General features: G+C 39.7%; 2 protein-coding genes across 3 annotated transcripts in view; both read left to right on the top strand.

Annotated features, from left to right (window-relative positions):
* The window catches only part of LOC127630896 (phosphatidylinositol 3,4,5-trisphosphate-dependent Rac exchanger 1 protein-like), a 94857-nt gene extending 88276 nt beyond the window's left edge, over positions 1-6581 (top strand). The window contains exons 33-40 of the mRNA XM_052108746.1: positions 468-570; positions 1432-1575; positions 2145-2259; positions 2418-2478; positions 2632-2807; positions 3068-3170; positions 4346-4413; positions 4819-6581. Of these exons, the coding sequence (XP_051964706.1) occupies positions 468-570; positions 1432-1575; positions 2145-2259; positions 2418-2478; positions 2632-2807; positions 3068-3170; positions 4346-4413; positions 4819-4861 (813 nt within the window). The 3' untranslated portion in view covers positions 4862-6581. The remainder of the gene's footprint in view (positions 1-467; positions 571-1431; positions 1576-2144; positions 2260-2417; positions 2479-2631; positions 2808-3067; positions 3171-4345; positions 4414-4818) is intronic.
* A 2354-nt stretch (positions 6582-8935) lies between these two features.
* Positions 8936-26362, top strand: part of LOC127630962 (potassium voltage-gated channel subfamily KQT member 2-like) — a 32758-nt gene continuing 15331 nt past the window's right edge. For both annotated transcript variants that reach the window (XM_052108873.1, XM_052108874.1), the window contains exons 1-10: positions 8936-9231; positions 20968-21058; positions 21465-21591; positions 21955-22130; positions 22897-23025; positions 24780-24890; positions 25053-25148; positions 25319-25413; positions 25680-25742; positions 25929-25958. In XM_052108873.1, the coding sequence (XP_051964833.1) occupies positions 8936-9231; positions 20968-21058; positions 21465-21591; positions 21955-22130; positions 22897-23025; positions 24780-24890; positions 25053-25148; positions 25319-25413; positions 25680-25742; positions 25929-25958 (1214 nt within the window). The remainder of the gene's footprint in view (positions 9232-20967; positions 21059-21464; positions 21592-21954; positions 22131-22896; positions 23026-24779; positions 24891-25052; positions 25149-25318; positions 25414-25679; positions 25743-25928; positions 25959-26362) is intronic.

The raw sequence follows: 26362 nt of genomic DNA on the forward strand, positions 1-26362 counted from the left end.
ACATCCCACGATGCCCCAGCTTTCTCCAGTAATAAACACAAGTATACTAAGTTGTTAGAACCTCTGAATGAACAGATGGCCTCAGAATCGTGAACAAAAAGCATAAAAAGTGGATGGTGTTATAGAACTGGAACATCATATCTAAACACAAACTTTAAGTTTGTTGGTCTGTTTTCCTGGAATTTAATTGGTTGGTTGGTCATGTAAGGTCTAATGAAAGAACCCAGGCCATTACATGCTATAGTAGATCTCTCTGAATTTCAGGACCATATAACCTCCAGGATTTCTCTGCAACAGCAAGCCATCTGAAATGCATCAAATCTTTTGCTATTTACGATATATATGAACCATCTATGCTGCATGACTTTGGCTATAAAGCTCTCAGCATGCACCTTATGTATGCAATACTGTTCCAGTCTCAGACTCTTCTGTTTCAGAAGTACTTCATTATCTGTTTCTTTTAACAGAGAGAAGAGAGAATCATGCTGGAAGATATGAAAGCATCCCTGCAGGATCTGGAGAAAGTCACAGTGCTGTTCCGCCCGCTGGAGAACGAATGCCTCGTCCCAAGTATGACACAATATATATTTACACATCGAGGAAAAGCCTGCCAATCACAGTGCCAATTGAAATATAGATCCATTGTATACCATGTCTCTGTACAGCTTTAAAGTTGATGTGTGTAATTTTTTCAATGATAAAATTCTCCTTACTGGGAGATAATAACAAAACATGCTGTACTGTAGATCTCACTGGGGTCCAATATGTAGCTGAATAGTGAACATAACAAAAAGTGGAAGCCTTCAGAAAGAGGATTGTCATTCTGGATTGTTAATGAGCTTGGTTGACAGAATTGTCCTTTTTAAACACGTACAGTACATTATGTAGGACTTTCAAATGTAATTTAAAAATGCATGCTGTAAACCAAAGAAATCATTTTGATGAACCCCACCAACAATTATCAAAAATTCCTTCCTTTTATCAATAGAATACATCCAGGGTCCCTCCCTTTCTCTGCGATTTCCACTAAAAAGTTATAGCCAAAACTCTCATCCTTTTATAGCAGCACCCCTCCTCAAACACACTTCACCCTCCACACAAACACACACACACCCTCCAGATGTCCTCTTCAGGAATGTCAGCAGAGTTAGCAGTGATTTGAAAGCAGCTTTATCTGAAATCTTCTGTTTTGCTTTAGTGTATATCAGAGGAAGGATTTGCTGTTCTGTTTTTCCACTGGTTTACACATGTGCAGGGTTTTTGTTGTATGAAATCCCATTGAGATAATTGCATCTCCGACCTATTTAACCTGACATATTTTCCAGTGTGACAAGCACATTGGTCATTACATTTACAGGTACGATCTGTATGAATGAAAAAAATAATTTAATTTAATATCTCTAATTTTTCCTCCCCTCCCTGTTTTCTCAGACACATCAGTGCATTACCAGGTTGAAGGCAGTCGGCAGGCCATCAGGGTAACAATGTTTCTGGACAGCTGTCATTTCAGTGAGCTGCCCACAAGACTGCAGAACGGAGGCTCTTTGAAGCTTCAGTCAGTCCTCTTCACTAGAGGTGCGAACAGACAAAGGAAACAAGATAATTTACTGTTTGCAGCCTAATGATATCATCTGTAGATATCATCTGAAGCTTTCTTTATTCCAAAAAAAAAGTGCTTTAAAGGGAAAGTTCACCCAAAATATTTACATTCTGTCATCCCCTTTCCAAACCTTTATGCTGCTGACTTTTGGAACAAAACTGGATATATTTTTAAGAATAATCACACAGCTCTTTTCTATACACTGAAATATAATAGTGACCATGTCTGTCAAACTTCAAGAAGGGACAGAAAACTAAACTTTTAAGCACAATCCTAATTCAGAAGTTTAAATGTTGATTTTTATTGGCTGTGTGTCATTACTCTAATTGCTTAACACCACCAGGTACAGAGAGAGTGTTATATGTGCCTATCTAGTACAAATCAGTCATAGTCCTAATTTGCTCATCCAGATCGAATTTAAGGAATTTAGTTGGCTTGATGAATCTTGATCTCCATCTAGTGGTAGTTAGGGTGCAGTACAATTATTATTTTAGCAAATCTAGCAAAGCACCAAGTTCATCTGGATTTTCTTAACCTTTATCAGGGCTGGAAAAACCAGAGGGTGTGTTGTCTCAGGATTTTGTAGCCATGGAAGAGTTTCAACAGCGCACAAATGCTCTCTCACTGGAGAAGGTCAAAGGTTATTACCGCAAACTCAGGTACAAGCCCCTCCCATCTGTCATCATCATAGCAAGTGTTCAGAAGTTGTAATGGTGCTGTGAAACTAAATGCATATACTGCCTTGAAGTTAACATTTTATGTTATGTTATTTTATGTTAAACATTCTATGTTTAAATTATATTGTTGTCATTTGTAGGGCTTTTTATCTGGAGAAATCAAATTCAGACTCAAATTCCACTGCCATGAAAATAGACCAGGTTTGTATAGTGTTCATAACCCTGTATTGTGCACTGGAATGCTTGAACAAGCCAACAGCAACACAATGAAAATGTAGATAATAAGTTGCATGTTTTATATACAAATCGTCTTATTTATGAAGTTTAAAACAGTCTCGTTTATCCACTTCCCAGCTCCTCCGGCCGCTTAACACCCTGGATGACCTCTGTCGGCTCATGCAGACGTATATGAAGGTAAAACCAGGCTCTGCAGGTCAACCTTCTGGAGTCAGTGTTCTGCTGGTCTCCTCTGAGCTCTGTAACCGTCTGGGGGCCTGTCACATCACCATGTGTGCAACTGGGATGCAGAGGTATCAGTGGTTAAAAGTTCAATTACATTTTCTCTAGATGTAGTCAGTCTTGAAATCACAGATAGGAATAAGCTCTTTTTGAGTGAAACAGTCCTCATGTTTCAAGTATAGTCGGTCTTTTTTTCTGTTCAAGACTTTTACAGTCATGTCTCTTCTGTACACATTTAATAAATTTTTACTTTTATTTTTTGCTCCAAAGTATCTCTAGTTTGTGGTGCCTCTATTGCTGCCTCTAACTGTTACTATTTCGCACTATGCAGGTGCACTCTGACTGTGTCATTAGAGCAGGCCATAACTCTGTCCAGAAACCACGGCCTCATGCCTCGCTGTCTCATGCAGACCATGGACATCATGCGCAAACAGGTACAGCTTATGGCATACTGTCCTGTACAAGTCTGTTTACCCAAGGTCTTCAATGCATATCTTAACTTATGGCAATTTTCCACTTTTTTACGGTTCGACTCGCCTCAACTCTACTCTCTTTACATTTCTGAGCTTGCATTTCCATTGCAGTTTAGTGCCCCTCAACTTGGGTGGGATTGTAGGCTGATTGTCATAGTTGGACCGCCTCTACTGCCGTGACATCATTTTATACATGACACAAACTGACCAAAACAATAACACGACCACTAGCTGTTAGCTACTAGCTCATTGTGCTGCATAAAGCAGTTGTTGCATGGTGATTATACACAAGTGTAACAGTTAAATTGGCCTGGTTGTTGTAGAAGCAAGCTTCCAGTATCTGGTCAACTAAATAAAGTGAAGCTTTCAAGAAGAGTATAGAGTTAACATAACAAAACATACCATCCTCCATCGTGGATCAACGTCAGTCCAGGGCACTCTCCCTCCCATTGCTTGCCGGTTTAGATGGCGTCCATTTGGTCGAACCACTTCCACTTTTCCTTGATGGTTCTGTAGTCACTTTACTTTTTTTTTTTTTCCCTTCACTGTTGTCCTGTGGTAGCCGTGTGCAGCCAACATTTGATACAGTCCCTGAGAGATTTTTTCGTTTCGCTCATCGCTAACAAGTGGACCGTCTGCACCTCGTTTATTGACCACGGGTGGTTTTGCGCACAGCCTTTACTTTTTTCACAATTCGAAAGTCACATGAACAAATTATACTGTTATCGCTGTTGCTAACTTTAAAACTAGTGGGTTGACGTTGCGTGTCGTAAATCCAGTGATGCTGGTAGTGACTATTCTCCCTGACCAATCAGTGATCTGCAGGATTTTGACGCCACATTTAGTATTGGCTTGGCTCGCTTGGAATCTCGACCGAGGTGGTACTAAAAAAGTCAGGTACCAGGTACTATCCACAGTGGAAAACCCCAAAAAAGCAAGCAGAGTCGAGTTGTACTGTGCAGTGGAAAAGCCCAATTAGTAAGGCCCGAAACATACCCTATGAAAGTACATGAACGCGAAGTAGGAACAAACCTGATGTTCTGATGAATATGTTTAGCATGGTTTAAAATATAGAGGCTAAATTTGACCTGTTCTGCCAATTGTGGTTGAACAATGGTAACTCTTGTTTTATACAGGGCACCAGAGTGGAGATCTCTGCCAAAAATCTCAGAGTAATGGACCAGATGCCTCCTTTTGCTCCCAGGTATCACTAGCTCTTCTTTGCCGAGTCTTGTTCCAGACTTGATTGAAAATGAAAATTGCCATTCAGGATTTTGGTGTTAAAGGGGTCATAACATACGACTTAAAGGTAAATGCTCACTGTTCTGATTGTGTCACCTGTGTAACTGAGCAGTGAGCACCAGTGGGTGGAACCAAGGGTGCAATGACAAAAAATAGGTGTTGATGTTGCTGAAGAGGAGTAATATGCAGATGTATTTAGTCCTTTTGACGTCACAAATTCCAAACAGCCCATTTCAGATCTGAAACTTACAAAGACCTCTTATATGTCAAAAGATCAAGGAAAATGTGATTCTTCATGTCATGACCCCTTTAATAGTTATTCCTTCAATGAACACTTCTAACATAAGCTTTTTAATCCTCATCACAGGCTTTTCAGGTTGTGTTTACCACCCTCCGATGGAGATCTTTGAATGAGTTGATTGAATGAGACTATCAGGCCTTCTAGATGCTTGGAGATACTGTATCAAGACTGGCTCAAAGAGCTCTTAATCATTATGAGACCATGCCTCAGCACATCTCAACACCTGGCCAGCTCAGTCAGAGAGTTCTGGCTCAGGTCAACACAATGAGAAATAAGAACAGTTCTGCCACATTTATCTCCTGCTCTGGCAGCTGAGAAATTGCTAATGCTAACTATGCTAATCTTGGCTACCAGTGTCTGCCCACATTGTTGAATCTCTTCCTAATAGATCTGGGCTGGCATGTCAGAAAGTGGTTTAGCTGAATCTACCTGTAAGAGGCTATATTATCTCTTACTTTGCCTTTGACTGCAATCTTTGTCAGCAAGTTGATTGGTCAGGTTTGGTCTGTGGCTTGTGAGGTAAGTTCAGAAACGTGGCGATTATGTGCAATTACTGTAGCTTAGCATGAGTATGTCTGCACAATGTCATGGGAGATTGTGTCCTCACAGAGAGTGGTTGTGTTTCTCTCACTTGTATCAGGTATTACGAAAGTACTGAAATCATTCCAGCCTACATGGACCAGTTTCTGGCTGTTTTAAGTTATGATTCTTATCTGTCCTTGTGTTTTGATTTGATTCTATTAAATAAGAGTTTAATTATGTTCTGTCAGCTTCCCAGTCATTGATACATTAAAGGGCAACAAGGACTCAAATGGTAGGCAGTCAGCTTCTGAAACAACACATGAAGAAGACTGTATACAAAATGCAAAAATATGTCACTGTAATCAATGTGTTGATATTGAAGACTGAAAAAGTTTATTGATCAACTAGGAGAAACATTTTTAATTGTCTCTGCTTGTCCCTGGTTTATAGCACTTTTTTAAAACATGAATCAATTCTGTGTTACAGTGTGTGACTGTTCTGGGGAGTTTCCCAGTGTGTCGCTTGAAAAAGCACAATAAAAAAGCTTGTGTTCTTCACCGGTGTTTGTTAAAAGTACTGTACATTGTAGAGAATAGAAGTAAAGCAAACCCAAATAGCACATGCACATCTCCGAGATGTCTCTTTTAGATCTTTTCATCTGGAAATCATCACATTCTAATTAACATCTGATAAACTTAAGATCAGATTTGCAAACATTCTAAATCATAAACTTCTCAAAGACATCTGATGACTGTCTTATAGACATTCGAGAGGAAACGTCATATAGACTTATTGTAGATGAGCAAATTACCTAAACACTCATCAAATCTGGGTGATGTACGTGTGCTATCAGGGAAGGGATCATTGAAGAAAGAAAAGATTTAGTAGCATTTTATTGAAGTTTTATATTTAGGAGAAAATATATGTATCAGAGAGATAAACATACTTTATGCTCTTTGGAAACAGCAGTGCTATAATTTAAAGAGTATTAATAATGTTAAAACAAACAAATATAATATTGTACATCTTTCATTTTGTATACTTAGTGTAAATTGGAATAGAAAACTTTATTGTGCTTTTAAACAATGTGTTAAATATTTAAATTTCTAACTGGGCCATATGGTCAGTAAATTTAGAAGGCAAATTTAACAGTGTACCTGGATTAATTGAGTGTGTTAAGATAGTATGTACAGTATATGTGTTGAGCTTTTTAATGTGCAAGAGTCCATTTCTTTTTTTTATATATATATATATATATTTTGATATATATACAGTATGTTATCTTAATCTAAATAAACATATGGTATTTACTCAGATCTGTCACATTGTTTATTTATTTATTTATTTATTTTTTAACCGCTTTTCTCCCAATTTGGAATGCCCAATTCTCACTACTTAGTAGGTCCTCATGGTGGTGTGATTACTCACCTCAATCCGGGTGAACAAGTCTCCATTGTCTCTGCTTCTGAGACGTCAATACGCGCATTTTATCACGTGACTCTGAGAGCGAGAACCACTAATTCCGACCACGAGGAGGTTACCCCATGTGACTCTACCCTTCCTAGCAACCGGGCCAATTTGTTTGCTTTAGGAGTCCTGGCTGGAGTCACTCGGCACACCCTGGATTCGAACTCGCGACTCTAGGGGTGTTAGTCAGCATCAATACTCGCTGAGCTATCCAGGCCCCGATCTGTCACATTATTAAAGAATGAAACAGATTTGATATAAAGTAATGTATATTGTGACAATAATGCATATCGTCATCACCAGAGCTTCGTGTAATTGTTATTGAGATGTTTATAATGATTGTTTTGTATCTTAGCCCATAAAAGTTACTGTCTGCAGTAGACAGGTAGTAGACAATGCAATTTAAGACCATGTTGTAGTTTTACAATTGATGATGGCAAAAATCGACCCATCTTGTTGGCTAGTGCTGGTAATACACAGATTTATAATTGATTTTTATTTGGGCCCCAAAGTAAACTATTTATGAACTGGAAAACTGTTAATTGCGTAAACTGAATCTGTGCAGAATGTTTATTGTATGTTTTGAAGGTCCAAGTTGTTGCATACAGTGTTTTATGATGTCCACTTGAAACCTATAATTTCTGTATGTAAATCCTAAATCTAGTAAAACCCAAAGACAGCAATAGCACATTCCTATCACTGTATATTAAACTCTGGTGTCTACATCATCTTGGTTTTCCCTTTCAAAAGGTGTTATATTGCATAATTTGACATCACTAATCAGTCAATTGAAACAAGGTATACGCAAATATTATTATTTTTTTAACTTGTTGACATGTTTTTTTTACTGATGTTTTAATTTACATTGCCAAGTTTTGCAATTTTGTCTATTTTGCATTCATTTCAAGGGTAATTTTAGCTAAAAGAGCTGCAGATTGAATGGTGCTCACAAATCAAGCCTTTCTTTTTTGGGGCCTTAAAGTTGACCTTCAGAAAGTTTCAAAAACATTTTTGTATTTGCAGTTATTCAATTTAGCCATATTTAATAACGTTTGACTGTGAAGTCTCTCTCTCTATTCCTTCTAAATCCCATTGCATAACTGCAATATGAAAACTTTAAATGGCTCTTAATATTTTCCTGCTGGTATCTTCAGTATATATACAGTTTTTAATCTAATGTTGAATTAAAAGCGATGTTTAATGTTCCCTCTTTGAGGCTATGTAACGTTAACCACGTGTCTTTATAAAGATCCTTCAAGAGAGCACCTTCAGGTAAATCTGACAACCTGCAGCAAGAACATTATATCCAGGGGCCTCAGAATTGTCTCCTAACAGTAAAGAGCCCAAAACTCAATGTGTTTCAGTTCTGTGTAGATTAAGCAGCAGTGGTTGTTTTATAGCACCCATCAATAGACTGGAGTAAATAAACTGTAGACATGAGGCTCTGTCGGATGTTTCTCTGTGCTGTAATGAATGCATTGCTTATATCAAACATGCAAAATAAAGCAAAAATAAAAGTGTATATACTTTTTCTGATCTGTCATTGATAGAGAGGAATATGCCAGGTTGTTTGAATCGCATGTTAATTGCCCATTTTATTCAGCTTGATCGAATTATATAGATTGTCTGTTTGCTCTTCAGGGAAATTTCCCGTAAATTAAATCTGAGCATGCAGCAGAAATCAACCCATTTGCACGAGATTGTCCTGTTTAAAGACGTTTATCATGCTGTATAGTTTGACTTCAAGTACAAGCCTCATTAATTTACATGGCAACAACCGGCATATTCCTCTCTACGTCACAGAAATAAGCCACTGCTCATCTCCATCATGCCATTTAAGGGGAAACCAGCAGAATATTGTCTTCGATATGGGCTTTAAGATTTCAGCATGGACATTGCAAAGTTATTTTTCCTTTTCTTGAATTAGCTAATTATTTAAAGAGCATTTCTAATTGTTTACTACTTATAACAATTAGCTAAAACTGCCCACTAAGCAATATCCTCCGATTGCAGAAGCATTAATTAGGCTATAGAGGCTCTTGCAAAATAGCCGGAAGGCGTAAAGATACAGGACTACCCATTGCAGTTTCGACTTAGCGTTTCAATTGGCGAGACCACCGCTCTACAGAACACACCCCGGTTCGGCGATGTCTGCCCACTTTATACCCTCGTTTGGGTCTCTCAAACTGTAGCGATGGTGAAGAAATCGGCCAACGGGGAAGTTTATCACCCCCCGGCAGGAGAGAAGAAACTGAAAGTCGGCTTTGTGGGACTGGACCCCGGGGCTGCGGAGACGAGCCGAGACGGGGCACTTCTCATCGCCGGTTCCGACAGCACAAAAAGGGGCAGCATCCTATGCAGACCACGGTCCAGCATCTCCAGGGGCAGAATAGCTCACAAAAGGAACGCACGCTATCGCAGACTGCAAAATTTCCTTTATAATGCTTTGGAAAGACCCCGTGGCTGGGCGTTCATTTACCACGCTTATGTGTGAGTATTTGCTCCGTGATTCGCATTATTGCGTGAAGTGGGAATCACTCAACCTATATATGATTTACTGTAGATGCTGCTGTACTGCTACGCCCAGCATGCTGAAAGTTTGAGATGCTGTCGGCCTGTCTGCAGCTTTTGTCGCAGAATGCACGAGCATCACGCAAGAAGTGGGATTTTATTTTATTTTATTTTATTTTTATTTCATTTTATTGATAAGAACTTTGTTTCCTAAAGCTAGAAACACACACATGTCAAAGAAAAATGTAGGATGTTTACATGAGGCTAGTATTAATTAGCCTATTTTATCCTCAAATTACTTATTCACAGGAGAATCCCTACATTAAATTCAGAGCTGGTCATGTTTACTCGTTTAATAAAAGGGGATAACCTGATACGATGTAAAAAAAAAAAAAAAAAAATATATATATATATATATATATATATATATACACTCACCTAAAGGATTATTAGGAACACCTGTTCAATTTCTCATTAATGCAATTATCTAATCAACCAATCACATGGCAGTTGCTTCAATGCATTTAGGGGTGTTGTCCTGGTCAAGACAATCTCCTGAACTCCAAACTGAATGTCGGAATGGGAAAGAAAGGTGATTTAAGCAATTTTGAGCGTGGCATGGTTGTTGGTGCCAGACGGGCCGGTCTGAGTATTTCACAATCTGCTCAGTTACTGGGATTTTCACGCACAACCATTTCTAGGGTTTACAAAGAATGGTGTGAAAAGGGAAAAACATCCAGTATGTGGCAGTCCTGTGGGCGAAAATGCCTTGTTGATGCTAGAGGTCAGAGGAGAATGGGCCGAGTGATTCAAGCTGATAGAAGAGCAACTTTGCCTGAAATAAGCACTCGTTACAACCGAGGTATGCAGCAAAGCATTTGTGAAGCCACAACACGCACAACCTTGAGGCGGATGGGCTACAACAGCAGAAGACCCCACCGGGTACCACTCATCTCTACTACAAATAGGAAAAAGAGGCTACAATTTGCAAGAGCTCACCAAAATTGGACAGTTGAAGACTGGAAAAATGTTGCCTGGTCTGATGAGTCTCGATTTCTGTTGAGACATTCAGATGGTAGAGTCAGAATTTGGCGTAAACAGAATGAGAACATGGATCCATCATGCCTTGTTACCACTGTGCAGGCTGGTGGTGGTGGTGTAATGGTGTGGGGGATGTTTTCTTGGCACACTTTAGGCCCCTTAGTGCCAATTGGGCATCATTTAAATGCCACGGCCTACCTGAGCATTGTTTCTGACCATGTCCATCCCTTTATGGCCACCATGTACCCATCCTCTGATGGCTACTTCCAGCAGGATAATGCACCATGTCACAAAGCTCGAATCATTTCAAATTGGTTTCTTGAACATGACAATGAGTTCACTGTACTAAAATGGCCCCCACAGTCACCAGATCTCAACCCAATAGAGCATCTTTGGGATGTGGTGGAACGGGAGCTTCGTCCCCTGGATGTGCATCCCACAAATCTCCATCAACTGCAAGATGCTATCCTATCAATATGGGCCAACATTTTTAAAGAATGCTTTCAGCACCTTGTTGAATCAATGCCACGTAGAATTAAGGCAGTTCTGAAGGCGAAAGGAGGTCAAACACAGTATTAGTATGGTGTTCCTAATAATCCTTTAGGTGAGTGTATGTGTATATATATATATATATATATACACTTTTTCTCCCCAATTTGGCATGCCCAATTTCCATTGTGCTCTAGGTCCTCAAGGTGGCGTAGTGACTTGCCTCTGGGTGGCTGATGACGAATCTCAGTTGCCTCTGTGTCTGAGACCATCAATCCGCTCATCTTATGTGGTTTGTTGAGCACATTACTGCAGAGACCTAGTGGGTGTGGAGGCTTCATGCTATTCTCGAATTATTATATATATATAATTCGTTGGTCTTGGTGTGACTTCTTCTGATGGTTTGATCATTCCAGTTCAGCCTGTATTGTATTTTCTCCTCAATCATCCCGCTGTGCTGCGTTAGGTGATTTATAGAGATGAGATGGGGCCACACAGTCCCAAGGCGACCTGAAGAATACCATAATTTCTGTAGCCTTTTAGAAACAAAGAGAGATATCACTAACATAACATCTAGAGTGCTCCATTACCTCATATGTCTTGAGATCCATTCATCTCTTATGAAGGCTATAAACCAATCTGTCATTGATGCAGCATCATAACCACATATCATGGATGCTGAAATGTGAGCCTTAAAACCTGATCAGCCTGATATATGACTTATGAGTTCTGAAGATGAATTATTTATACAGTCACCACCCTTATTTTACTTGGTGTAAGCCCTACACACTCATGTTCACATACTCTCAGTGGAGCGTGCTGAATTTGGCTACTTTCTCTAAGTGTTTTCTCCCTCTCTCTTTCACATGCATTAAATGCAGTGATAGCACTTTGCATGATGCACAGACTCAGCTAAGCCTTTATTTCTGTGGCTTGAGGAAAGGTGTACAAGGAGATATTCAGAAGTGGTCAACTGTTCCCTAAATTCTCCTGTTTTGTTGTGTTTGTGTGTGTTCATGAACGTATTTGTGAGTGTATATAGTTATGCATCTAAACATTTTTACTATAGAAATTAGATAATACAGAAAAAAAACAGATAGTTATTAGCAGCTAATGCAGAGTAGAAGAACTGGAAGACTTGAGCTTAATTATCTATCATTGTGTCTGCTGTATTCTTCCATAACTAAAATAATTTTGTTAATCTAAACTAGTACTGAATGACATTGATGGGGACATTGTGATCATATTTTAAAAAATGACACCAATGATTGACAATTTATTATGTTCCCCAATAACACAAGCAACAGAAAATGCAAAATTCTAGTTGAATCATGCCATACATGTGATGTTTAAAATTTTGTCTGATTTGTGCCATAGTGACATCTAATAACAAATCATTGCTGGTTAATCGCAGATCGTCTGGGTTTGGAAGAATAGTTCTTATGGGGTGAATGAGGCAAATTGATGACTCTTTTACCTTGTTCAGTGCTGAGTCAAAGAATGTGTCATTGCTGTCTCTCTACTTGATAGACTCCTTTAGTCTACTCTGCCTCACATTTTCCAGATTAATCTGTTGCCATTGCCAGCATTGAGAGCAGTAAACAGTCTGATTGGAAAGAAACAGAGTTCCAATGTTGGTTTGTTTAAGAGTCTATTTTAATGCAATACATTGACAAAAGAATGTGGATACCCCCTTCTATTTAACAGGATATACTAATTCAGCTACACCAATTACTGCAGATGCATAATATCCAGCTTGGTCTCATGAACATTATGTGAACATGGCAAAATTTTTGCAAAACGAAATTACATGCCTTATTACAAATGTGGCTGCAGTTTCCCTGTGAAATGTCCAGCAGGGGGGCACCAAAAGCAAGTGAAATGGTGTTGTAATCAGAGGAGGTTTTTAAAGTTAGATGGAGGTTTCCATTTGTTAAACGTACCTCCCTAACCAAAAAATGTAACCTAAACCTAACCAATAGTGACCTTAAATCAAATGAGAGTGTAATAAAAACACTAAAAAACAAAATGAGAAATGGGGGCATGCAAATGCTCCGATGCAACCACTTCATTTCATGTTGCATCTATAGTTGGGTTTCTATCCACATATTTTTAAGCACATTTTGGGATATTGCATAAAAACGTTTTATGTAATCTACCAGTATTTTATTAATAAAAGAGTCACAGTGGCTACCATTTGAAGTGCCGATTTTGTTTGATGGAAAATCAGCTTCATTCACACATTCTTTGTGCGATATTATGGTGTAAAGCACGTATAAGGGAAAGGAGGAGGCGAGAACCGGCTTGACGATATAAATAATAGTTTAATGAATAAATAAATAAAAAACAAACAAAGACATAGAGCAGCTGCCTGTCATTCTCTCTCTCTCAAACTGTCATCCCAGCAGCCTTTATCCCTCACACGCCCCCATCAGGTTGATTGGTGACCGGGCGTGCGTTGTTCCAGCCCGGCCCCAGCCCTCCTCTGCTCTACATATGGTTTTTCACATAAATTACATTTGCAACTTGGATGGAAATATAGCACACTCTCATCTCACGTGTTACCTTGCATGCGTTACTGATCTCGAACTGCATACTTCAGAGTCCAAAGTCTAATTTACAAAAATACAGTTATTCAGTAGTAGCGTTCATTCTAAGAAACAAGGTTGGTAAACATCAAGCATATATCTACACAATCTCCTTAGACAAAGTGCTTTGGTAGAATGGGGTACACCTTTTTATTCCAGCATGACAGTCTGGTGTGGAAGAACTTTACTAGTCTGCATAAAGCCCAGTTCTGAACTCCACTGAACACCCTTTTGGATATATTGGAATGACGACAGTGAGCCAGGCCCGATTGCCAAACAACAGTCTTGGGCCCCACTGATGCTTTTTAGTCTCAATGAGAGCAAATCCCTGGAGACTTGTTCCGACATTTAGTGGAAAACCTTCCCAGAAGAGTGGAAGCTGTTACAGCAGCAAAATAAGAATTAACTCCCTATTAATTTCCATAGTTTTGAAATTAATTAACATGAACATATGGATGTGATGTTCGGGTGTCTACATACTTCTGGCCATGTAATCTACAGTACTGTATGTTCCTTATGTTGGATGTCTGAGGGTCACTAAGATCACCAACAGTGAGAGTTATAGTAGAGCTGTACTGTCACAGAGATGACTGTATATTGCTCAATTCCTCTGTGGTCAGTCTGTCATGTTTGTGAAAATGAATTCTTCAATTTTGCTAGTCCGGATCCAAAATGGTGCTATTTTTGTCACTTAGCCCGACTTCTACGGCACATGGACATCGGAGCAATGCAAATGCCAGACACTGTTAAAATATAAGATTCATGGAACAACCAAGCTGCATGATGATCTGCAAGAGTTGCTACGCAAACTCGGCTTGCTGCGGAGACCAGGCCTCCAGTCCTCGGCGTTGCCTGATGCCTGGTGCCCGGGGGGAGGGGACATCGTAAGCGATGTGCAAGGAAGCTAAACCACTGCAAGAGGGCGGGGGTCCTTGCTAGGCTAAAAACAAACCCTAGCCGGCCGTCTCTCCCATCTATCCTGCTCTCAAATATTTACTCCCTGGACAATAAACTGGACTGCATCCGACTCCAGCAGACTACGCAGCGTGAACTTAGAGACTGCTGCGTCTTTGTTTTCACGGAGACGTGGCTCAGCGACAGAGTTCCGGACGCCGCCATTCAGCTAGATGGGCTCGCATCGTTTCGTGCCAACAAAAATGCAGCTCTGTGCGGTAAGACTTGCGGTGGTGGCTTGTGTGTTTTCATCAACATGGAATGGTGCAATAACTCTATGCTAGTCTCTAGTTACTGCTCATCGCTGGTGGAGCTTGTGACTGTTAGATGCAGACCTTTTTATTTACCATGGGAATTCACCACTGTTATTATAACCAGAGTTTACATTCCCCCAGCGCTAACGCTAAGGAAGCGTTCTGTGAACTGTATGGGGCTATGAGCGAACTGCAGAACGTTGAACCTGACGGACTGTTTATTGTCGCCGGAGATTTCAACCATGCGAATCTCAAGACAGTGATCCCTGAATTCCATCAGTATGTGGACTTTGCAACGAGAGGGGCAAAAACGCTTGATCTTGTTTACACAAACATCCCAAGCGCGTACCGGGTGGAGCCCCGCCCCCACCTCGGCTACTCAGACCACATCTCTGTTATGCTAATTCCAGAATACAGACCGCTCATCAGATGTACAAAACCGCTCCAGACGCAGGTGAAAACCTGGCCAACAGGAGCCATCTCTGCTCTTCAGGACTGTTTTGAGTGTACTGACTGGCACATGTTCAGGGAGGCTGCAACATATGGCGACCAACTTGGAGGAATACACAACATCAGTGACCAGCTACATCAGCAAGTGCATTGATGATGTCACCTTCTCAAAGACCATCACCACACACTCCAACCAGAAGGCGTGGATGACTGCGGAGGTGCGTGCGCTGCTGAGGACCCGAGACTCCGCCTTCAGAGCAGGCGACAAGGCTGCCCTAAGAACAGCGAGGTCCAAACTGTCCCGGACCATCAGAGAGGCAAAGCGCGCACACACCCAGAGAATCCAGTCACTTCCAGGACAGCGGCGACACGCGCCGCAGGTGGCAGGGCATCCAGGCCATCACCAACTACAGGACAACATCCGTTGCCTGTGACAAAGATGCCTCCCTTCCAGATGCGCTGAACAACTTCTACGCTAGGTTTGAAGCACAGAACAACATGGTGGCGAGGAAGACCACCCCTCCTCCCAACAACCAGTTGCTCTGTCTTACCATGGCTGATGTGAGGAAAACTGTACGTAGAGTCAACCCACAACATTCCTGGCAGAGAGCTCAGAGGATGTGCAGACCAGATGGCGGATGTTCTTACTGACATCTTTAACATCTCTCTGAGCAGCGCTGTCGTTCCAACGTGCTTCAAGGCCACCACCATCGTCCCCATGCCAAAGAAGTCTTCAGTGTTCTGCCTCAACGACTACAGTCCCGTCGCACTCTCACCCATCATCACGAAGTGCTTCAAGAGCCAAGAGGCACATTAAGACCCAGCTGCCCCCCTCACTAGACCCACGGCAGTTCGCATATCGTCCAAACCATTCAACAGACGAAGCCATCGCCACCACCCTCCATCTGGCCCTCTCCCACATAGTTAAAAGGACTCATACGTTCGAATGCTGTTCATAGACTTCAGCTCAGCATTCAACACAATAATTCCTCAGCACCTGATTGGAAAGCTGAACCTGCTGGGCCTGGACACCTCCCTCTGCAGCTGGATCCTAGACTGTCTGACTGGGAGACCTCAGTCAGTCCGGACTGGGAACAGCATCTCCACCACCACCACACTGAGCACTGGGGCCCCCCAGGGCTGTGTGCTCAGTCCACTGCTGTTCACTCTGCTGACTCACGACTGCGCAGCAATGCACAGCTCGAACCACATAATTAAGTTCGCCGATGACACGACCGTGGTGGGTCTCATCAGCAAGAACGACGAGTCAGCATACAGAGAGGAGGTGCAGCGGCTAACCGACTGGTGTAGAGCCAACAACCTGTCTCTGAATGTGGACAAAACGAAAGAGATGGTTGTTGACTTTAGGAGAGCATAGAGTGACCGCTCTCCGCTGAACATCGACGGCTCCTCTGTGGAGATCGTCAAGAGCACCAAATTCCTTGGTGTTCACCTGGCGGAGAACCTCACTGGTCCCTCAACACCAGCTCTATTACCAAGAAAGCCCAGCAGCGTCTCTACTTTCTTCGAAGGCTGAGGAAAGCACATCTCCCACCCCCCATCCTCACTACATTCTATAGAGGGACTATGAGAGTGTCCTGAGCAGCTGCATCACTGCCTGGTTTGGGACTTGCACCGATTCGGACCGCAAAGCCCTGCAGAGGATAGTGAGGACAGCTGAGAAGATCATTGGGGGTCCCTCTTCCCTCCATCAAAGACATTTACAAAAAACACTGCATCCGCAAAGCAACCAGCATTGTGGATGACCCCCACACACAAACTCTTCATCCTCCTGCCGTCTGGCAAGAGGTACCAAAGCATTCGGCCATCAGACTCCTCAATACTCAGAGACTGGACTGACACACACACACACACACACACACACACACACACACACACACACACACACACACACACACACACACACACACACACACGTAGTGTTTCCATGTTTTATGGGGACTTTCCATAGACATAATGGTTTTTATACTGTACAAACTTTATATTCTATCCCCTACACCTAACCCTACCCCTAAACCTAACCCTCACAGAAAACTTTCTGCATTTTTACATTTTCAAAAAACATAATTTAGTATGATTTATAAGCTGTTTTCCTCATGGGGACCGACAAAATGTCCCCACAAGGTCAAAAAATTCGGGTTTTACTATCCTTATCCCCACAAAGTGATAAATACACGCTCACACACACACACACACACACACGTGTCCTGAGTTGCACTTTAATTATTGTCACTTTATACCTGGCTGCTACCTCAATAACTGCTATGTGCATAGAACACTCATCTCATAGTATGTTATGTTTACATTTGGCATTTTTAGAAACTGTCATCTTTTTGCACTACTGTGTACTGGTTGGCACTACACTGTCTCTCACTGTGCCTATTGTTCTGTAAAAATTGTTTTATTTATTGTACTGTCCCGTACTTTTTGAACACATTTGGACGTGCACTTTATATAGGTATGTTATTTAGTCTGTGTAGTCTCATGTGGTTCTGTATTTGTCCTATGTTGTTTTATGTAGCACCATGGTCCTGGAGGAACGTTGTCTTGTTTCAATGTGTACTGTACTAACTGCATACGGTTGAACGCCAATAAAAACCACTTGACTTGACTTGACTAGTTTAAACTTTAACAACTTGATGTTCTGCTGGCACCATCTACATTGCCCCCATTCTGTGTTAAAATATTTTTTATTTGGAATTACTGCCGAAAATGGTATGTAATTACACTTTTTGATACCAACACAAAGAACTTGCACTATAACAAATGTGCATGAAACAGAAAGGGAAAAAAAGAAACACACATTTGGGTAAATTTAAAATGTGACTTTAATTGTTTCCAAATCCGAATAGTGTTATGAATAACCAGATTATAATTATAAAGTGAACTAGTTATACCTGTGGTGAAAAAACAATTGATTTAATGGAGTATGGAAGACAATCCTCCTGCTCCAATTTCAGGCAATTCTCCCCTAGCTGTTGCAAATCAATCCATAGATTCATAGCTCTAAGATTCGCAGCCCAAAAGTAATAAAGACAATCTGGTAAAGCGAGCCCTCCTTGCGTTTTGTGTTTACAGATGTGCAGTTTGGAAATCCTATGAGCTTTATAGTCCCAGATAAAAGAGACCATGATAGAATCCAATTAAAAAAAAAGGATTTAGGCAGAAATACAGGAATGTTCTGCACCAAGTACAGAAACTGTGGGAGAAATATCATCTTAATTGCATTCACCCTTCCCAGAAGAGAGATCGGAAGCATTCTCCAGAACCTGATCACGAATTCAAGCTTAGGCAGCAGAGGTTGAAAATTTGCTTTGATTAAGTTGGAAAACTTTTTGGTCATCTCAAATCCTAAATATGTAAAGTTTTCCGAAGCAATCTGAAATGGCAAGTGATAAAGCCACGAAGAATCTTTGATAGCTACTGGCATTAACACACCCATGTCCCAGTTAATTTTATACCCTGCAAATGTACCATAGAAATTAAACAAATTGAGCATATTTGGAATAATGATATTGGGCTCAGAAATAAATAAGATTATGTCATCTGCATATAGCACTACTTTATTATCGGTGTCTTTTGTTTTGAGGCCCTTAATTCCAGATTGAGTTTTAATAGCCTCTGCCAAAGGTTCAATGGCTAATACGAACAAGAGTGGTGACAAGGAGCAACCTTGTCTTGTGCCTCTCAAAACATGTAACTCAAAACAAGAGGATATTGTTTGATTTGTGAGAATTCTTGTATACAGGCTAGAGTACAACAACAAAATGAAATTATCGGCATGTTTAAACCTCTTAAAAACTGCAAATAGATAAGGCCATTCAGTTTGGTCAAATGCCTTCGCGTCCAATGACAGAATGGCTAGATCCTGCGGCAGACCTCTGGATGACTCAGAGCCGGTTTGATCTGGTTTCACTAGGTTTCCAATTACAGTATTTAATCTACATGCCAAAGTTTTTGTCAGAATTTTTTTATCTGTATTTAGGAGTGAAATCGGTCTGTAAGAACACACCTCCTCCAGGTTTCTTCCTTTTTTTGTAACCAAAATAATATTTGCTACATCTAAAGAGGGCGGCAGAGACTGATCTATAAATGCCTGATTATAAACCTTATTTAAATATGGTGATAGTAGCTTGTTATATACCTCATAGAATTGATTCTAAACACCTGGTCCCTTATCAGGCTAATCAAGCCTCCGAGAGGGATAAAGGCCGACTGCGGAAGATGGTGCGCGAGAGAGAGAGATCACGTGTGAAGAATCACGACCCGGCCCCGCCCTCCGCCCTGCCACAGAGACATATTGGGAAGTTCATGTCAGGAATTGCTAAACTGTGTTCAATGTCACTGTTTCTGAAAGACTCTGATTAGATTTCCTGTGATAACTCAGCAAGTATAACTACTCACCACTGTCTTATCACCATTTTGCTAATCCTGTTTTTCTGCAGCCTTCATATGTTCACCTCTGGTCTCATTCCTTTTAGATCAATCTGGTTTCCTGACTTCTATCTCTGGGATTGTTCCTTATTAGCACACAAATTTCTGTTATGACATTTAATATTAATTACAGGGACAACCAGGGGCATGCAGAAGAATCTTGTGTGCAGGAAGTCATTTATGCCAGACCCCTCCCCCCCCCACAATCATTTAACAGCAACTCAAAAAATCTTTGGTTGGATGAGATGGAAGGACATGGAGGTTTCCTCTGTTTAAATAAATATTTAAAATATGGAAACGGAATAGCCTGTACCTCTTACATGTATATCCAGTATTGATATACTCAAGTTTTCTTTGCAAACCTGAAATCTCTGCAATGAAATGGTGTGCTTGCCTAATGTATTATTACAATTAAAAGTTTTTAGTAAAAAGAAAAGGAAAAAAAAGGCATATTCACACAAACACAGGGCCAAAGACTACAGTATAATCTATGGCATGGTGGAGTAGTCTACAGCAATGAAAAATGTTAAGATTTAACAGGTTAGACCTTAATCAGCCTGGAGTACTGTGTAAACCCATTGTATATGAATAGGATAATCATTCAATATTATGGCACAGTATACTGTATGTCTAACTCATGTACCCTTACACCATATGATACTATCAATGTACCTTGGTACCACCACAGTACTTTTTTGTAAGCTGTATATTATTGTGTTAGCGAAAATACAATACAAAATTATTATAGTTTTATTTGAATGATAGAATTTCTAGTCTTCTAGAATTCATCAGGAGCACTAGGATGTGTTTTTTCCATTTATTGAAGATGCTTCACTGCTCATTCAAGTGTTTTCATTGATATAAAGTGGATGGTATTTAACCAGACATTTAACTGTCATATCGTGAATATTGTATAAATCAGGGCTAACCTATGGTACAAATGCTCTCAAAGTCCCCATACGTAGGGAGTCAATTAAAAGTATTCTCTATTAAGGCTCACCACAAAGTTCAATGACAATGTTTTTCTCTGTCAACATTTCTTTCTCTAACCAAACATGAGTGTGAGGCCCTGAGAGGTTTTATGCTAATCAGAATTTCAGCTATTTTAGTCTCATTTCACTTTCTCTCCATGGATTTCACTCAGTGTTTAATTGAAGAGTGTCAGGGACTCTCAGAGGATTGTTGCTTCTCTTAAGCCAGTGTTTTTCCTCACCCAGCACTAAGCCAACAATAGACTCAAGAGGGCCCAATTCCAATTAAGTGGCTAATCCCAATGTCCTTCAACATTGTATAATGTATATTGACTGCTCTGTCCTAAACAAATTAATTTAAATAAATATCTTGTTTGTGTGGGTGGAAAACTGAAATTGTTTTACTGTTGTTCGTAGAGCGCTGAGTTAGAGCTCTGAACTGAAATAAATGGACAGTGCTCTGTACAGATAATGTGCTAATTTTGTATGATTTGCCATTGTCTTCTCTTTCAGATTTCTGCTGGTGTTTTCCTGCCTGGTTTTGTCTGTGTTTGCAACTATCAAAGAATTCAAGAAAAGCTCTGAGAGTGCCTTGTACATCCTGGTTTGTATCTAAATTGCTTAACGTGGTGCTCTCAGATTTTTATATCAAGCACATAAGACTTGCTTGTGTGCACATTGTAGACACTATAGATCCCCATAGATCCTGTGCTGTTCTAACAGACTGTGACAGGTTGAACATTATCCAGTGGTGATGTGGATTGCTGTGAACATGACACTTAATAGATCTGTTTGGGTCACTGTTGGAAACATGAGTCGCCAAGGACCCACATAGTGCTCTTTTAATACAAAAACCTTAGACACTGAAGTAAAAATTGCTGCATTTCCAAACACATTTGTTAATGCTGAACTTATTCCATAAAACGTGTCTTTTTTATTACTATTTGGAATGATATTGTAATTCAAACATTTTGTCACAGTTGGATCAAAGAGTTTTCCTCTTTGTTCAGGAAATTGTGACGATTGTGGTGTTTGGTGTGGAGTATATTGTGAGGATATGGGCAGCCGGGTGTTGTTGTCGCTACAGAGGATGGAGAGGAAGGCTGAGATTTGCACGCAAACCCTTCTGTATCATTGGTTAGGAAATCATCTTTAATTTTTTTGGTTCACTTTCATTGGGTGCTTCAGTAGAATAATGCTGTGTATTCCATTAGTTCATGAGCTGCTTCATTTGAAAGAATAAATAGTTCCAGTTAATGTAATTATGATCACATACAAAAATGTAAACACTCATTCCATTGTTAAAGAAAGGTTAAAGTAAAAAGACAACAGGCAAATACCTGTTTGAGTTCCATAGCAGTTCCTCCAAAAGATAAAATCCAATTACTTTCATTATTCTTAAGAGTATTATATGAAAGTGGAGGATGTAAGAGAGAATTCGAAAGATTTGCTTGCCAGTGTTTTCTTCTTTGGTTACTAATGGGTACTCTTGTTCTGCAGATATCATGGTCTTGTTTGCCTCTGTGTCTGTGCTGGCCGCTGGCTCACAGGGGAATGTTTTTGCCACCTCTGCCATTCGGAGTTTAAGGTTTCTTCAGATCCTGCGAATGTTGCGCATGGACCGCCGCGGTGGCACATGGAAGCTGCTGGGATCTGTGGTTTATGCGCACAGCAAGGTGACCACTGGCACAATTTATTTTCCTAAGTCTAATTTTTTATTCTTCAACACCAGTCGAATTGTAACATTGTTTTATTTTGTATGTGTCAGTATGTATAGGTGAATGTTTGTTTACATGCACGTTTGTGTGCTGAATGGGAAAAATGAGCATTTATTGCCTGCAGAGATACCAAAAGTTTATTCTAAGCAGGTTACTGAGTGTGCATATTTCAGCCGGTCAGTACAGGCACTGGGACGTCTTTGTAAGGACTCAAATTAATCAGCGAATCATTTGAACCATTTCATTAAATGAACCATCCCAACAAAATGATTCGCTCAAATGAATATACAGGTACAGGAACTAAATTGCAGGGACTTTTTATGGTACATCACCATAAAATAACAGATAAATTAGCTTGTTACTAGAAAAGCTACAATATTCTGAAAACAGGTGAGCTACTGCAAAATGTCCCATAGTCAGCTTCGGTAATTAAAGTTAGGCTACTACCCAACATTGGTTTAGCTCAAAGTTTATTTTGTCACGTACACATAATTGGCCTCACAGCATGGACACAAGAGTTTCATTTTGATTACATCTGGTGGTCTATGCGGCTAATATTATACATTATTTCTTAAATCAAGAAGACTCTATTCAAACTGAACAGATGCACATCTAATCTAATGTGAACCTAATCTAAAGTTTTTTTTTATTATTATTTTTTTTTTTTTTACAAATACCACATATTCTTACATTTCTTAACCTTTTTTGCTATTCCTAATTGCAGGAACTCATTACAGCATGGTATATTGGATTCCTGTGTCTTATCCTGGCATCTTTCTTAGTGTATTCAGTGGAGAAGGATGACAATGCAGCGATGTTCGAGACCTATGCAGACGCCCTCTGGTGGGGGCTGGTAGGTGCTACAGTCTCATCCAATTCCACAGTGGCCTGCAGCCTGAATCTAATCAGATGAAATGAGATGATACAACACACTGAAATGAGATGCTGTTCAATCCACAAAATGGACTAGTGCTATAAAAGACCTGTCAGCTTCTGTAAAGGTCCTTTATATTTATTATTTGGGTGATCCTTTCTTACAGAATGATGTATAGTACAATATAGGTTGCAGAGACATTCTTCCATTAAGTGGTCTTTGTCTTTGTATGGTCAAGGACGCAATTATCCCATAAGATTTGTATTACCAGCCAGGGTTATCATGTCTGTATAAATTGTTATATTGTTTAAGACTCATTAAAAAAAATCTAATTTAGATCCTTCTGTTTTGAGTAATTATCAGCCTATATCGATGTTATCCTTTTTATTTAGATAAGGCTGTTTTATCGCAACTTGTCCCATATTTAGCTGAGAATGCAATTATAGACATGTTTCAATTGGGCTTCAGGACTCTTCATAGCACAGAATCTGCATTACTCAAGGTTTTTAATTATATATTGTTGGTGGTTGACTCAGGGAAAGTGGTAGTCCTTATTTTGCTTGATCTGACCGCCGCCTTTGACACCACTGATCATGGTATTTTATTTTGGCGACTGGAAGATGACATGGGCATTAAGGGTACAGCCGTTTTAGATCTTATTTAAAGAAAAAATATTTTTATAGTTTGTGTTGGTAATTTATTTTCTTTATCAGCTTCACTAAACAGTGGTGTACCTCAGGGATCTATTCTTGGGCCAATTTTATTTTCATTTTATATGTGTCCATTATGCTCAGTTTTTCCACAAATACAACATCTGTTATCATTTATATGCTGATGATACACAATTATATATTCCACTTGATCCAAGTGGCTCTCAATCTCTTTGCTCCTTAACACTTTGCTTAAGCGAGATTAAAACCTGGTTGGCTAGCAAATAGCTAATAAGACTGAGTGTATTTTCTTTGGATCTCCCTCTGCCACAAAGGAGACTATAAGTAAGATAGCTACTAAGCGTTTCTGATCAAGTAAAGAATTTTGGTGTTAATTTGGACTCTGCATTAACACTTGCCAAGCAGGTTACTAGTGTTGTAAGGTTTCTATCAACTTACAGTGATCTTTAAACTGAAGTCAATTCTTTCTTCTAAAGACTTGGGGACCGTTTTTCATGCATTTGTATCTTCACGCATTAACTACTGTAATTTGTTATATATTGACATCTCTCAGTGCCAATTATCCTGTCTTCAATTGGTGCAGAATGCAGCAGCAAGGCTGTTGACCCACACGAAGAAGAGAGATAGTTTTACTCCAGTAAATTGGTTGCCTGTTAGATTTAGGATTCAATTTTAAATTCTTTTATTTGTGTTTAAAGCTTTTCATGGCATTGCACCACAATATATAAATGACCTTTGAATTTTTCATCAAAATGCCAGACAACTGAGGTCTTCTAACAAGATGGTTGTCCTTGTCTCTAAATCTAGATAAAAATGTAAGAGTGATAGGGCCTTCCTGTGGCTGCACCCCGATTATGGAACTCTCTTCCATTGTATATACATTTAACCCCTACAGTGGATATTTTTAAATCGAATTTGAAAACGTATCTTTTCAGCATGTCTTTTACATCTGACAAGAGCTAATAGGCTGTATATGTTTTATAATGTTTGGTAAATGATGGCAGAATTTTACATTTTGGATTAACTAGTCCTTTAACATCTATATCACATTTCATTCTCTAGATCACTCTTACAACTATTGGTTATGGGGACAAGTTTCCTGTCACATGGAATGGACGTTTGATTGCTGCCACCTTCAGTTTGATCGGTGTTGCATTTTTTGCTCTTCCTGCAGTAAGTCCAAACTGAAGCAACATGTTGGTCTTGAGGAAAAGCACTAGCAATGCCTTGAGATGCCCATGACTTGAGACATGTTACTGGTTGTTACTGTTTGTTAAGAAATGGCTCAGTGACAGTTGTGTTTTAATATTTCTGCTCTTGCTTTCTCTGTTGCAGGGTATCCTGGGCTCTGGTTTTGCTCTTAAGGTTCAAGAACAGCACAGACAGAAACATTTTGAGAAGCGTCGTAATCCTGCTGCAGGACTTATTCAGGTCAGAATATTAATAACTTCATGGGATCTCTAAGTTTTTAGGGTTTTGTAAATAACTACACTCTTCCTCTTATTGATCTGCTGATCTTTTCTAAGATTTAGATGGACAGACATATTCATGGTTGCTGCTCTAATATTTTTACCTTAGAGGTAATTGTGTTTTCCCATCAGGCTGCTTGGAGATTTTATGCTACAAACCTTGCACGAACAGACCTATTGTCCACATGGGAGTTTTATGAGCAGACTGTATCAGTCCCAATGTACAGGTAGGCGTATAATATACACTCATATATTTTTCTGCTGATTATGCTACTTTTTGTTGTATCATATGTTTGCGCTACGATTTCTGTCTACTGTACTTTGAAGCTTTGTTCTCTTTTATAACAGTTAATACATTTTTTTTTTACCAATATGTTTTAATGAACAAAAACCAAAGAAAAATCTCTCTTCAGCATACAGTATACTGTATAGCTGTTTGACATCTGTGCTATTGTTTAATAAAGCATTTTATCTGTTCTGCTTGTCCCTGAAGACTCATCCCTCCTGTAAATCAAATGGATATTTTAAGAAGCCTGAAGGGAAAATCTGGTTTCAGGTCAGGTCCATCTACTATATCTGAATCTCTATGTAAAACGTGTAATGGTTCATCATTGATGATTAATGATTAATCAGACTGTGTCTTTTGTTTTAGCAAGATGTCAGCATTAATGGCTTAATTGATGTCAAACAGTCTTATGGTTACTACTGCATTTAACTTTCACTTTCTGTTTTCATTTTAAAGGAAGGATTCCCAGCCAGACACCACCCTAAGGTTGGTTGTCAATGCTTTTTCCATACTTGATTACACCCAAAACTCCTCAATCAAAAACTCATTCAAAACACCTTTTCTTGGGAATTGTAGTGTCAGAGCACATCATTGTACTTCAAATGAGAAAACCACCCATACTGCTCAGTTTGAAGTCTTTGTAAAACAACCTGTTGCACTTTATCCTGAAGCACTTACAAGTGGTGTTTACAGGGAGATGTATTATCTAGCACATAGACACGTTTAGTATACTTTGAAAATACCAACAGTGAACCAAAGACATTTACTCCCTGTTCAATAATACCAATGAAAGAACAAATTCACACTTGAAATATTTATGCAGCTTGTCTATACCATAAAAGACCTATAAAGTCAAGTGCAATCTTTGACTCATCATACAAATGTAGTCC

This window comes from Xyrauchen texanus, chromosome 37 (assembly GCF_025860055.1).
Source record: "Xyrauchen texanus isolate HMW12.3.18 chromosome 37, RBS_HiC_50CHRs, whole genome shotgun sequence".
Lineage (NCBI taxonomy): Eukaryota > Metazoa > Chordata > Actinopteri > Cypriniformes > Catostomidae > Xyrauchen > Xyrauchen texanus.